Source organism: Coregonus clupeaformis, chromosome 1 (assembly GCF_020615455.1).
Source record: "Coregonus clupeaformis isolate EN_2021a chromosome 1, ASM2061545v1, whole genome shotgun sequence".
Classification (NCBI taxonomy): domain Eukaryota; kingdom Metazoa; phylum Chordata; class Actinopteri; order Salmoniformes; family Salmonidae; genus Coregonus; species Coregonus clupeaformis.
The window spans coordinates 24,751,503-24,766,075 of record NC_059192.1 but is presented as its reverse complement, the minus strand read 5'-3'; the positions used below and the strand labels follow the sequence as shown (position 1 = coordinate 24,766,075).

The 14,573-nt window shown below is 45.1% G+C and overlaps 1 protein-coding gene across 2 annotated transcripts in view; it reads right to left on the bottom strand.

Annotated features, from left to right (window-relative positions):
- LOC121559413 (zinc finger protein 385C-like) overlaps window positions 1-12,722 on the bottom strand; it is a 125,949-nt gene extending 113,227 nt beyond the window's left edge. For both annotated transcript variants that reach the window (XM_041872672.2, XM_041872734.2), the window contains exon 1: window positions 12,646-12,722. In XM_041872672.2, coding sequence (XP_041728606.1) covers window positions 12,646-12,694 — 49 coding nt within the window. In that variant the 5' untranslated portion in view covers window positions 12,695-12,722. The remainder of the gene's footprint in view (window positions 1-12,645) is intronic.
- Between the last annotated feature and the right edge of the window lie 1,851 nt (window positions 12,723-14,573).

Below are 14,573 nucleotides of genomic sequence, written 5' to 3'. Positions count from 1 at the left end.
CTCACTGAAATATCAGTGACTATTTACCAATTGTACACTCATTCTCCGAGAGTCAGAGGGGGTTTGTTTGGGGGATGTCTGTTGACATGGCAGGGGTCGAGGGATGTTAAAATAATTCCCACTGTCAGTGGCATCTCTCTGCTACTTGCCACTGTAGGTCTGGGCTGAGGTAGCTCGTTTCTCGTTGGACAGAGTGGTGAATTAATGCGCTGCTAACAAGGCAAATCCGGGGAAACAGGCGAACATAACGAGCATACATGAATCATTCATGATTCCACTCATTCGCAGAGGTAGGCGCGATTAGAACTCAGATCAAGAAGCCTTCTGAGCGTTGATCAACACTGGGAACGCAATAATAAGTGGGTAAATGATCATTAATAAAATAAAAAGGTGAGTAAACGCTATTTCACAAATAAAAAGGTGCGTTTACCCTCCACTCCATCCCTGGTTGGGTCTGGCAAAACCCATTCATAAACATCAATATCCTGCCAGGCAGGGTTGAATCTACATTTGCCTGGCGTTTTAGATATCGATGTGATGTTTGGCGGCGCCTAATCAGTCAGTTCTGTACCTGCCTGGCTGAGTGGCAGTGTTGGTGAAATGAGCGAGCTCGCTTGGCAACCAGAATGCGAAACACGTGAGGAAATAAAACTCGGTAGTCTGCCTGGAAATTAATTCGCAAGACCAATACATTTTTATAATATTTTTCATATTAACATATTTGCTGATTTTCTGTTCTCCTCCCATTTTAATTCAAGTACTTTTCAAGTACCAACGTGAGAAAATGTCAGATTTTCAAGGTATTCCAGAACTTGAATTTCAGAGTGCCAAATTCAAGTACTTTGAGCACCTCAAGCACCTTGTGCAAACCCTACACTATCATTCTGAGGACTAATATGTCTAGTTTATGGGAAAGTTTCTTATTTTAAATACAATTTACATTTTCTCCAGATTTTCTTTCATTTTCACCCCAAATTCTCATTACCAAAAAATGCATCCAGATTAAATTCTTGGGTCATTTTATATATTTTTTGTTGTTGAAAAACCTAACTTATTTGAATAAAACACAAAATATGTTGCTGTAGCTTGTCCTTAAATCATAACAATTGTATACTACTTGAAGTTTACATGAATCTATCATAATTATTATGTACAAACACAGTGTCTGTGGACATGTGTCTCATTACAGTAACAGTTTTTCAAGTTCCTGTAAAAACTCCAATCAGTTTTTAAATAAAGTTTTATTCACCCATGATGCATCATCTAGAGGAGTAGTCCTTAGATGAGCACAAGTTCATTTCATTTATTTGCTTATATGCCTTCAGAATTAGGTTTTTATTCTCAAACACCCCCTTTACCCCAATGTATAATAATTGTATAATTTAATTTGAAGGTGTTATGTTTAACTCAGGCCTTTTCATTAGGGGAGCAATGTAAAAAATATTTGTTTGTAGATTTTTGAAAATGTTGGTAAAATAATTATGAAATAGATACAGATCCCATTGTACAAAACAAATTAATTAGTGATTAGATCATCTCTAACCAATCAGAGTAACAAATATTGATAATGTCATCATGTAGGCCGGCTCTGGCCGAACCCATCGGCTTCTGGGACCAATCAGTATGGTCAGAATGTGTTCGCATTCTACAGGAGTCAGGGAGGAAAGCAAATCCAGACTCATCGTGGAGAAGAAACACTAGTGGGCGTGGCGTTTAGCCAGAGCGAATTGGATGGGTAGTCAGGCTAGCAGTCCTCCTGAGGGTAGGTGAAAGTCACACCCCTCTTTACTACCCTATTTGAGACGTGACCTCATAGTGTGTGTTTAAAATAGGTGTTTCTAGAAGACTCAAATACAGAGGCTCTCTGTACTACAATGAGGGAAAAAAGTATTTGATCCCCTGCTGATTTTGTACATTTGCCCACTGACAAAGAAATGATCAGTCTATAATTTTAATGGTAGGTTTTGAACAATGAGAGACAGAATAACAACAAAAAAATCCAGAAAAACGCATGTCAAAAATGTTTATTTTTTTAAATGAAGGAAATAAGTATTTGACCCCCTCTCAATCAGAAAGATTTCTGGCTCCCAGGTGTCTTTTATACAGGTAACGAGCTGAGATTAGGAGCACACTCTTAAAAGGAGTGGTCCTAATCTCAGCTTGTTACCTGTATAAAAGACACCTGGGAGCCAGAAGCAATCAATCAATCAGATTCCAAACTCTCCACCATGGCCAAGACCAAAGAGCTCTCCAAGGATGTCAGGGACAAGATTGTAGACCTACACAAGGCTGGAATGGGCTACAAGACCATCGCCCAGCAGCTTGGTGAGAAGGTGACAACAGTTGGTGCGATTATTCGCAAATGGAAGACACACAAAATAACTGTCAATCTCCCTCGGCCTGGGGCTCCATGCAAGATCTCACCTCGTGGAGTTGCAATGATCATGAGAACGGTAAGGAATCAGCCCTGAACTACACGGGAGGATCTTGTCAATGATCTCAAGGCAGCTGGGACCATAGTCACCATAGTCACCCCACATTTTGTGGTATCCAATTGGTAGTTACAGTCTTGTCCCATCGCTGCAACTCCTGTACAGACATGGGAGAGGCGAAGGTCGAGAGTCGTGCGTCCTCCGAAACACAACACAGTGCCCGCTTAACCTGGAAGCCAGCAGCACCAATGTGTTGGAGGAAACACCGTACACCTGGCGACCGAGTCAGCGTGCACTGTGCCTGGCCCACCACAGGAGTCGCTAGTGCCAAACCCTCCCCTACCCTGGGCCAATTGTGCGCCACCCCATGGGTCTCCCGGTCGCGACAGAGCCTGGACTCAAACCAGGATCTCTAGTGGCACAGCTAGCACTGTGATTCAGTGCCTCTGACCACTGCGCTACTCGGGAGGCCCCCCTTCCATTCATTTTTAAACTGGTACCGGGTTACCTTCAGACAAGTTTTGGGGGCATCAACAACCGACATGTACGTGTTCGCAAGAGACTCACCTTTTCATAATAGTTTTGTAGGCCAAACCGTTTGGATGCTACAGAGAAGACCACTTCTGACAAACACAGCCGTAGCTCTGCCACCTTTCACTGCAGATGCGGAAGGCCGATAATGGTGGATGCGGTGGATTAAAATGCAGGCCATGCAAAAAAACAGATATCTCTAGCTTAGACTGATTTTTATGGGGATTTATTATACTAATTACATGACAGCAGTGTATTCCATCAGATCTTAGTTATTCACTTCAGAAATTAGACTGCACGGAGCTATTATGTAGTACAAAAAAACGTTTTGTGCCTTAGTGTACACTACATGACCAAAATTATGTGGACACCTGCTCGTCAAACATCTCATTCCAAAATCATGAGTATTAATATGGAGTTGGTCCCCCCTTTACTGCTATAACAGCCTCCACTCTTCTGGGAAGGATTTCCACTAGATGTTGGAACATTGCAGTGGGGACTTGCTTCCATTCAGCCACAAGAGCATTAGTGAGGTCGGGCATTGATGTTGGGCGATTAGGCCTGGCTCGCAGTCGGCATTTCAATTCATCCCAAAGGTGTTCGATGGGGTTGAGGTCAGGGCTCTGTGCAGGCCAGTGAAGTTCTTCCACACCGATCTCGACAAACCATTTCTGTATGGACCTCGCTTTGTGCATGGGGGCATTGTCATGCTGAAACAGGAAAGGGCCTTCCCCAAACTGTTGCCACAAAGTTGGAAGCACAGAATCGTCTAGAAAGTCATTGCATGCTGTAGCGTTAAGATTTCCCTTCACTGGAACTAAGGGGCCTAGCCCGAACCATGAAGAACAGCCCCAGGCCATTATTCCTCCTCCACCAAACTTTACAGTTGGCACTATGCATTCGGGCAGGTAGCATTCTCCTGGCATCCGCCAAACCCAGATTCGTCGGACTGCCAGATGGTGAAGCGTGATTCATCACTCCAGAGAACACGTTTCCACTGCTCCAAGGTCCAATGGTGGCGAGCTTTACAACACTCCAGCCGAGTTTGGAACTCAGTAGTGAGTGTTGCAACTGAGGACCGACGCGCTACGCACTTCAGCACTCGGCGGTCCCGTTCTGTGAGCTTGTGTGGTCTACCACTTCGCGGCTGAGCCGTTGTTGCTCCTAGACGTTTCCACTTCACAATAACAGCACTTACAGTTGACCAGGGCAGCTCTAGCAGGGCAGAAATTTGACGAACTGATTTGTTGGAAAGGTGCCATCCTATGACGGTGCCACGTTGAAAGTCACTGAGCTCTTCAGTAAGGCCATTCTAATGCCAATGTTCGTCTATGGAGATTGCATGGCTGTGTGCTCGATTTTATACACCTGTCAGCAACGAGTGTGGCTGAAATAGCCAAATCCACTAATTTGAAGGGGTGTCCACATCGTTTTGTATATATAATGTATGTGTGTAGGCTATACAGTATTGTTGTGAATGTCGTGTTAATAGGCACAATATCAATCATCATATTATCCAATCTGCCAATAAAGGTCTCTCTGACCTTTAAATGGAAAGATAGCAAATCAACTTCGGATGAAAGCGTCTTCAAACATTGTTATCGGGGTTAGTGTTCTTTTTGTGTGAAATAACTTGGTCAATACTTAGCAATAACTGGTATTAAAATAAAACATCTTGACAGACTGCACATACTAAAACATTTAATATGGCCTAACACAGAGATGGTGTTTTCTTGAGGGCAAGTCTTATTCCACCTGTGTTTCACTAGCAAGACAATCACTCTGACCTTTTAAAGGAAACTCGTTTACAGAGATGTTCAGTATATCAGAGAGGTGAATAAGAGAGATAAAGGAACACGTTTTAATCAACTAGCCAACATGTAGACCAATGAACTATAGTTTCTCTGCAGAGTAGGCTAAATCACAGCCCAGCATTGGCCAACTTGTTGTGTCATTTCACCCATCTATTGATCTTTCCCTGCCAATTGTCACATCTCAACAGAGCCTTAAATAAGTGTTTTTCTTTCTTAAGCTTGAGATATTACAGTTTGTTGGAGATTTACAGAGAGCTGTGGGGTTGGGTTGGGGGGATACTTTGTCCAGCTCTCTTTACACCAGAGCAGCCATGGAAAGGTCATGGTTATCAATTTAAAGGAAGAATAACATGGGGACTGGGACAGATTGGCTGTCTTCTTTTGACTTTTAATCACCGCCAAAGACACTTATTTCAGTCAACCCCTCTCTCTCTCTGATGGGTGATCAGAAAGTGCCGGTCAAAAGAGAGACTGCGTATGAGGGAAAGTTGTAGAAAAGCAATCTTTCGTGAGAGCCTTCCAAAACGAGAGCCAGAGTCAGAGTCATGAAAGTAAGACAAAAACACTACCGTTGTTAGGCTAAATCTTCAGGCTTATGTCATCAGTTTAGTCACACGACTACCATCCTGATTGAAATGATTCACTGGCGCACAATTTAGAGCTGTTGACCAGAAGGACCATACCATACCTCCCAGTATTAGGCTAGTGACTGTTTAAACATTTCCCCCACTTCTTGATAGCTAATGGTACATGAGAAAATTTTTATAGCATGAGATTTTATGCGAAAGTGCACAAGTGCACAACAGTCTTTTTGGGCTTTTATCCACTGGACTACCTGTTCCCACTGAGCTAAAGATCGGCAGTGTAACTGTCTGACATGAGATCCGTCTGAAGGGGCACACACCATGGGGCACCAGTCGTGGTGAGTAGCCCTGACAAATGTAGGATTTAGGCCCTGCCACAGGACAGGTGGTGCCACCATCTGTGCCCAAGTCCGTCCCCCTCCCCTTTCAGCCCTCATCATCAGGGAGCACGGTGAACCTACGCATTTCGTAGACTCAGTGACTTAATGAGTAAAATACTATGTTAGAAAGTTAAACAATGAGGCATTCTAAGATTTTTTTTTAATGTATAAATACGTCTAGGTTTTAAAGAGCTTCCTTGGCATCGCCATAAGTCAAAATGGTCAGATTTGATACCAAAAAAGCAAAACCTAGCCTATCTTCTGGTTAAAAATACGAGAGAAACATGGAGAATGTACAATGTCATAGACATTTTAAAGGACCTTTTTGTTTGGATTGTGGAGCTTGTTCCTGGGCTGAGTACATCATCAGTGCTGCCATGAGTCAAATGATAGTGAAGACTCCAGCTCGAGCTGCTCCACACCAATCCCGTTCCACATGATTATTCTCAATTTCACAGCTGATGGTTTTTCCACTGAGACTAACGACAGCTATGAAATGCCAAGGCATTGAGCTCCATCCAGCCTGAGAGAACACGCTTCTGAGACAGCAGGAGGAGCCAAGCTGTAGAATGAAGGATATGCAGGGTCATGGAGGAGAGCAGAACGAGCGCTGGGCCTATCTCTCTCCTTTCATGCATAGAAAGACACAGGAGAGAGCTGACCCAGTGTCACGATCGTCTACCAGAGAGGAGGACCAATGCGCAGCGTTGAAGGTGAACATATTATATTTATTTAATGATCACACGATCAAAACAACAAACGAAAAACGTGACGTCTATGGTTTCAACACAAACCAACACGAACAAGAAACCACAAACACAAAGTGAAAGACAGACAGTTAAATATGGCTCCCAATCAGAGACAACCAGCTGACCCTCGTTGCCTCTGATTGGGAGTCACTCAGGCCAACATAGAAATACAAACATAGAATTACACACCCTGGCTCAACATAACAGTGTCCCCAGAGCCAGGGCGTGACAGTACCCCCCTAAAGGCGCGGACTCCGACCGCGCCAACTTCACTACCACAGGAGGGACCGGGTGGGCACTCCGCCCTAGGCGGCGGATCCGGCTCCGGGCATGATCCCCACTCCTTCTCTAACCCCCAAAGTACCCCTGGTCCGATCTGGCCCTGCTGACCAGAGTTGAACTGAACACTGGTGGAGCGGATTGCTCTAGCTCCGGCGTGACGCAGCACCCGACCGGTGCCGGACCCGCCACCGGGTGGAACAGGCACGGGCCGTGCCGGACTGACGACGCACACCACTGGCTTGGTGTGGGGAGCAGGAGCGGGCCGGACCGGGCTGACGAAGCTCACCACTGACTTGGTGCGGGGAGCAGGAACGGGCCGTGCCGGGCTGACGACGCGCACCACTGACTTGGTGCGGGGAGCAGGAACGGGCCGGACAGGGCTGACGAAACGCACCACAGACTTGGTGCGGGGAGCAGGAATGGGCCGGACTGGGCTGGCGACGCGCACCACAGACTTGGTGCGGAGAGCAGGAACGGGCCGGACAGGGCTGACGAAAGCTCACCACAGACTTGGTGCGGGGAGCAGGAACGGGCCGGGCCGAAGCTGGCGGCCGCGCACCACAGACGTGGTGCGGAGAGCAGGAACGGGCCGGACAGGGCTGACGAAACGCACCACTGACTCGGTGCGGGGAGCAGGAATGGGCCGGGCCGAGCTGGCGATGCGCACCGTAGACTTAGGCCGGACCGTACTGGGAACACACACCACTGGCCCTACGTGGGGATCAGGAACAGGCCGGACCGGACTGGCAACACACGCCAGTACCTCTCGCCGTGCCTCTACATCTTCCACCCCCTCTTCGACCAGTGGCCCCCGTAACCTGGCGGCCTCCTATGCCAATCCGCTGGGCCGCTCTGCCGCGGTCTCCTGCTGGCCCGTCGTCCACGGCGTTAGCCCCCCCCTAAAAAATTTCTGGGCGTCTCCCCTACCCGTGGACCAGGTCTCCATGTCCCTCGCCAGCCTTTCGCCCTTCTGCCACAATGTCAAGCCCTTCTCTTCCTCACTCGGCTTGACCCAGTCGAGGAGGCGAAGGAGATCTGTTAGGGATCTCCCTGGCGATGGCTCCTGGACACGCTGCTTGGTCACATCTTGGTGGTTTCTTCTGACACGATCGTCTACCAGAGAGGAGGACCAATGCGCAGCGTTGAAGGTGAACATATTATATTTATTTAATGATCACACGATCAAAACAACAAACGAAAAACGTGACGTCTATGGTTTCAACACAAACCAACACGAACAAGAAACCACAAACACAAAGTGAAAGACAGACAGTTAAATATGGCTCCCAATCAGAGACAACCAGCTGACCCTCGTTGCCTCTGATTGGGAGTCACTCAGGCCAACATAGAAATACAAACATAGAATTACACACCCTGGCTCAACATAACAGTGTCCCCAGAGCCAGGGCGTGACACCCAGCTGCCTTCACATCTAAAGCCCAGTAGAGACCCACACGTAGTACGCTGGGGTAATGGAGGTGTGAACACCACTTTCAATCTGGCAACCGAATGGCAGGTGAAAATTATGGTGTCACCCAAGGGAGTCGGTGGTGGGTTGGTGGCAGAGGAAGGACCTGATGAGAGACGCCTTGGTGAGAATGATAGCCTGGTTCTGCTGCTGGAAACTCTTCCACAATCAACAAAAAATTGTGGAAGAGTTTGATCCGATTTAGATTTAAAAGCCCTGCTGGGGTATGGAGGGTGTATCAGACCAAGGTCATTTGTAGGGGACAGGGAAGATGATGATAATGAAGATGATGTTTTGTCTTATTAGATAAATGGAGAGCCGCACTTGGCTTGAGTGGCAGTTTTGTGTGCCATGACAACACTCACGGTAATGAGAGGAGAAGAGTGGTAATGAGAGACAAGTTTGACCAATGGCAACAAAGAACAGGAGTGACACATTTTACAAACAGCAAATCAAATCAAATCAATTGTATTTGTCACATGCGCTGAATACAACAGGTGTAGACCTTACCGTGAAATGCTTACTTACAAGGCCTTAACCAACAATGCATTTTTAAGAAAATAGAGTTAAGAAAATATTTACTAGATAAACTAAAGTAAAAATGAATAAAAAAATTACACAATAGAATAACAATAACGAGGCTATATACAGGGGGTACCGGTACCGAGTCAGTGTGCGGGGGTACAGGTTAGTCAAAGTAATTTGTACATGTAGGTAGGGGTAAAGTGACTATGCATAGATAATAAACAGCGGGGGGGTCAATGCAAATAGTCCGGGTGGCCACTTGAAACTCTCGACCCGCTCCACTACAGCCCCGTCGATGTGAATGGGGGCGTGTTCGGCCCTCCTTTTCTTGTAGTCCACGATCAGCTCCTTTGTCTTGCTCACATTGAGGGAGAGGTTGTTGTCCTGGCACCACACTGCCAGGTCTCTGACCTCCTCCCTATAGGCTGTCTCATCGTTGTCGGTGATCAGGCCTACCACTGTTGTTTCGTCAGCAAACTTAATGATGGTGTTGGAGTTGTGCTTGGCCACGCAGTCGTGGGTGAACAGGGAGTACAGGAGGTGACTAAGCACACACCCCTGAGGGGCCCCCGTGTTGAGGTTCAGCGTGGCAGATGTGTTGTTGCAATGACCAGCCTTTCAAAGCACTTCATGGCTACTGAGTGAGTGCTACTGGGCGGTAGTCATTTAGGCAGGTTACCTTCGCTTTCTTGGGCATGGGGACAATGGTGGTCTGCTTGAAACATGTAGGTATTACAGACTCGGGCAGGGAGAGTTTGAAAATCTCAGTGAAGACACTTGCCAGTTGGTCCACGCATTCTCTGAGTACACGTCCTGGTAATCCGTCTGGCCCCGCGGCCTTGTAAATGTTGACCTGTTTAAAGGTCTTGCTCACATCGGCTACGGAGAGCGTGGTCACACAGTTGTCCGGAACAGCTGGTGCTCTCATGCATGCTTCAGTGTTGCTTGCCTCGAAGCTAACATAAAAGGCATTTAGCCCGTCTGGTAGGCTTGCGTCAATGGGCAGCTGGCGGCTGGGTTTCCCTTTGTAGTCCATAATAGTTTGCAAGCCCTGCCACATCCAACGAGCCTCTGAGCAGGTGTAGTAGGATTCAATCTTAGTCCTGTATTGACGCTTTGCCTGTTTGATGGTTCGTCTGAGGGCATAGCGGGATTTCTTATAAGCGCCCGGATTAGTGTCCCGCTCCTGAAAAATGGTTTGCATCTCCTAAGATGTCTATGTAGATAAAATACTGGAATGTGACTGCTAGTGACGGCATTCAATGACACTAAAGGGCCAGTACCCGCAATTAGACTTTCCTGCAACAACTCCTTAGTCAGAAGGGTGTAAAATAAGTGAGGGCAAGTGAATGGATGGGAGGTGAGATTATGCCTAGCCGTAATCTTACCGTCTGACTTTTGAATTCCACAGTCAACCCTATCCGTTACTTTCCTTGCTCTTAAGAAGTGGATAAGAAATAAAAGGTTCTAATAAATAAACCACAGATAGAAAGAGGAAACCAGGTAGTCCCTGTTTCAGTTTCAGGGATTATCTATAAGAATCTTTAAATAAGATGTCTTTATTCACTATGTCACTGTTGTATATCTTTCGAATCATTCTTCCGTTAGCCTATATTGCATTTCCTTTAAAAATGTATAGGTAGACTACACACTTGCACTGAAGCAAATACTAAGTACAGTAAGGCATGGAAATAAAGGAAGGGGGAGGGGATTTCCCCGATGCGCTAGACCCCAACATGCTGGTACAGATGTTTGCCATTTTTTCTCTGGCTTGGCCTGCTGTTGCCAAAGTTAAGGAAAGAGCTATTGCTCCACAATTTCTGTAAAACAATGACGAGCATGAACTTCTCAGCCCATTGCATCAGTCACTTTTCAGTTCACTCCTAAGCCTCATGTCATATCACTAATCAAAAGGTAAAACACTCAACTCTGCATCTCAACGCTGATTCATTGAACCCTGTTACAGCTACAGTGGCTTGTTGGGTTGTCTCAAACCTTTCTCTCTGAAGTCTTAATTTTTTTCCATTATCTGGGGTATCAGGGAGAGGGGGAATCTAATGGAGTTTGTAATGGCCCTAGCTCAGCTCTCCTCTCTGTAAAGGAAAAGCAAGAGGAATGGCCTGATTGGCCTCATGTGAGCTTTTTGTCAAATGGAAGCCCAATGAAATATTCAGCAGTGTTTCTGTAGTACTGTCGACTATGTGTGTCTTCTCCACTAGCAGCCTCTGTGAAAACCTCCCGAGTGATGCAGTGGTCTAAGGCACTGCATCGCAGTGCTAGCTGTGCCACTAGAGATCCTGGTTCGTATCCAGGCTCTGTCGTAGCCGGCCGCGACCGGGAGACCCATGGGGTGGCGCGCAATTGGCCCAGCGTTGTCCAGGGTAGGGGAGGGAATGGCAGGCAGGGATGTAGTTCAGTTGGTAGAGCATGGCGTTTGCAACGCCAGGGTTGTGGGTTCGATTCCCACGGGGGGCCAGTATGAGAAAAAAATAATGAGAAAAAAATGTATGCACTCACTAACTGTAAGTCGCTCTGGATAAGAGCGTCTGCTAAATGACTAAAATGTAAATGTAAAACAACTCAAAAGGTTATGTGAGGTGGTCTGTTGGCACCTCATATGGATTTATATGCAAATCCTTGAAATTGTGCAGGGGCCAAACCAGGTATCACAGCTGTTATGTAACAATGTGTAATCCTACTGTATTCACACCTATAACTAGTGGAGTAACACTCAACTCCATTCTCTTATATCGAGGCAGAGTTGAGTTTTGGTAACTGGTCGCGGGACATTGAGTCGCCATTCGATTCTTGTAAAAATATCAATTCTGAAAACGCTTACCTGTACCTATGTTTTTTCTGTACAACTGCGGTCCTTCCGCAACAAACATAGGTACAGTGAAGCATTTTCAGAATTGACATTTTTACAAGAATCGACTGATGGTGACTTGTGGCTCAGTTGGTAGAGCACGGCGCTTGCTGGTTCAATTCGGCGCTTGTTGGTTCAATTCCCACAGGGAGCCAGTATGGAAAAAAGTACGAAAATGTATCCACTCACTACTGTAAGTCGCTCTGGATAAGGGCATCTGCTAAATGACTAAAATGTAAATGCAATGTTGTTGCTAGCAATGTTGTTGTGCAGTTTGGTTTGATTAATATGAGGAATTTTAAATGATTTATACATGTACTTTTACTTTTGATACTTAAGTATATTTTAGCAATTACATTTACTTTTTAAATGAAGTATATTTAAAACCAAATACTTTTAGACTTTTACTCAAGTAGTATTCTACTGTGTGACTTTCACTTCAGTCATTTTCTACTACGGTATCTTTACTTTTACTCAAGTATGAGCGGTACTTTGTCCACCACTGAACCTGCCTGTGTAACTACCATGTTAAAACACAGCATTATAGACACATTGGCTACACTACGCTCTTTTGTATTATTTGTGTTATCACCAAAATAATGCGATTTACTTCATAAAAACGATGCCTTATGTAATTAAATAACATTAATAATCTTGTAGAAATTAAGTACAATTATTGGGTCAACAATGGCAGTGCTTCCACGTTGCACCAGACTTGAAGTTGACAGAATTAATAACGCACCAACCACGACTCACTATTGTATCCGTTCTGGATATACAGTTTACAGTTAACTTTTTTTCCAGAGAGAAGGGTAAACTAGTTTTACACGATATCATAACCCTCATGCATGTAAAAGTCGATTTAGATTCATATAGGCGGCTAATCTGCCACAGGTAGGCTTGTCTACTCCTCGATATACTTACAGACGCGCATTATCTTCCTGCACAAAAACAATAGGCTATACGTCAGTAAAATTATTTCATTTCTTAGTATTTAATATAATGTTCGCCTACCTGCTCTGGACTGTTTCAAAATAGTTCCGTGTTCGTTTGTACCGAACATTGCTCTGCGGGTTTCGGATTGAAGTGCGCGGCTGTGTCTCACGAGTGCGCCAAGATAAAAACGCTGTAAGGGCGCGCGATGCGGCACAGGTCAGCCTGGTCTCATAGACTAGACGTAACAAGGTTGCACCTGTGCACACCCGATACAATTCCATCTATAAGGCGGGGGAAATATGAATTTTGCTCAGAGCCCATGTAGGTCACACATGGCATGTGTATGTTGTTGATCATTTTACAATTTCTATTAGCCTACTCTGTTAGCCTACTCTTAAAATTAGTAACATTTATTTGTGGATAGCTTATATAGGACAGGCGCTCTATATTTATTTGGAGACTCATTATTTCCACGATATCTAAAATAGCAATGTTTAGATTTCAATACTCAACTTCAAAACACATTATGACATTAAATAAACAGTCTCCATCGCAGTTCAGTCAAAGGAAAAACTCTGTTTATCTGTGGTCATTTTCATCCCACACAAAAGTAAGGGGGCCAATTGAAGGAAACATTAGTTGTTAAATAATTACAGGCATAGCTAACAGTTCAGTGTCTGTCAATGTTTACTTCTATTATTAACCCCCACACCAACAACTGTCACTTTGTGAAGATATATGTGCTGGCGGGTCAAGGGAAAATGTTGACCATGTTGTATCACTCCAACACTCCTCTGCCTTGTAGGCCTATCGCCCCTCCACCCCCACCCTCATTCAAATTGTTGGGCCACGGTCAAAAGCGGATGCCTGTGGGTGACTTTGCCAGAGATATATGCTTGTGTGAGCTCTGCCCAGTGTGCAGTGGCGTGTATGTGTGAGACAGCTGTCAGCTGGACAGTGATGGATGTGCTGTGGAAACATACTTGGAGTTTTAGCTATGTCCTTCCCTGGAAGTCCTTTGGCACCATGCTTGATCAACGACAAGGTTCCCTAAAAATAAAAGCTGAGTGTAGGGCCCACAAACACACACACACACACACACACAGGGGCGTCATGCACCCCAAAAATGTGAGGAGGCACAGAGTACGAGAGGATGTCTGAGGGGTGGTCTGCAGGGGGGCTAGGCCCATCCGTCCGAAAGTTGGAGAATTTTGCATTTTTGAAACACCTGAAAGAGCTTTTTGCTGCAATCTAGAGCCATAATCATTATGCTTAATTCTATGTAAAAAATATGTTTATTTTTCTGCATATCTAAGCATACCTATTGAGATGTCTGTATCCTCCTGACTGGTGGTTTATTTTTTTGAAATGTAAGTCTTATTCAGTACATGTAGTAATTACTTGCTTTTCTAAAGTCTACCAACCTTGCCAGCAGGCATACGAGCTAAGATAGACAAGCTAGCTACTCTAACTTGATTGATAGCCTGAAATGGCTTCTTGGTAGCTAGGTATGGGGTTGGGAGATTGGGAACCTAGCTAAAGCCAACTTCACAAGATTGTTAGGTAGCTAGTAGTATTACAGAGAAACAACAAAAAATTTTTTTAATATTTATTTTAATATATATATTTATAAATTTTTTGAACAGGACAAATCTGAGGGGCACGTGCCCCCTATGGGCATGATGCCTTTGCACACACACACACACACACACACACACACACACACACACACACACACACACACACACACAAGACAGACATAGTGAGGGGTGTAAGATAACACTGCTCATCAGAAGCTACCACACAAGAGAACAACTCTATTCAATCTGTATCGCTGAAGGCCCCATAACCCAATTTAAAAAATCCTAAAATGACACTTTCGCTATCACCTTGGTGCTAAAAATATCTATTGAATTGTTTTAAGTAATTGTCTTCAAGGCCGATTTTGTTCCATCACTCACAGCCGAAGATAATAAAATGTTGTATTCATCCAATGTCTCTCATGT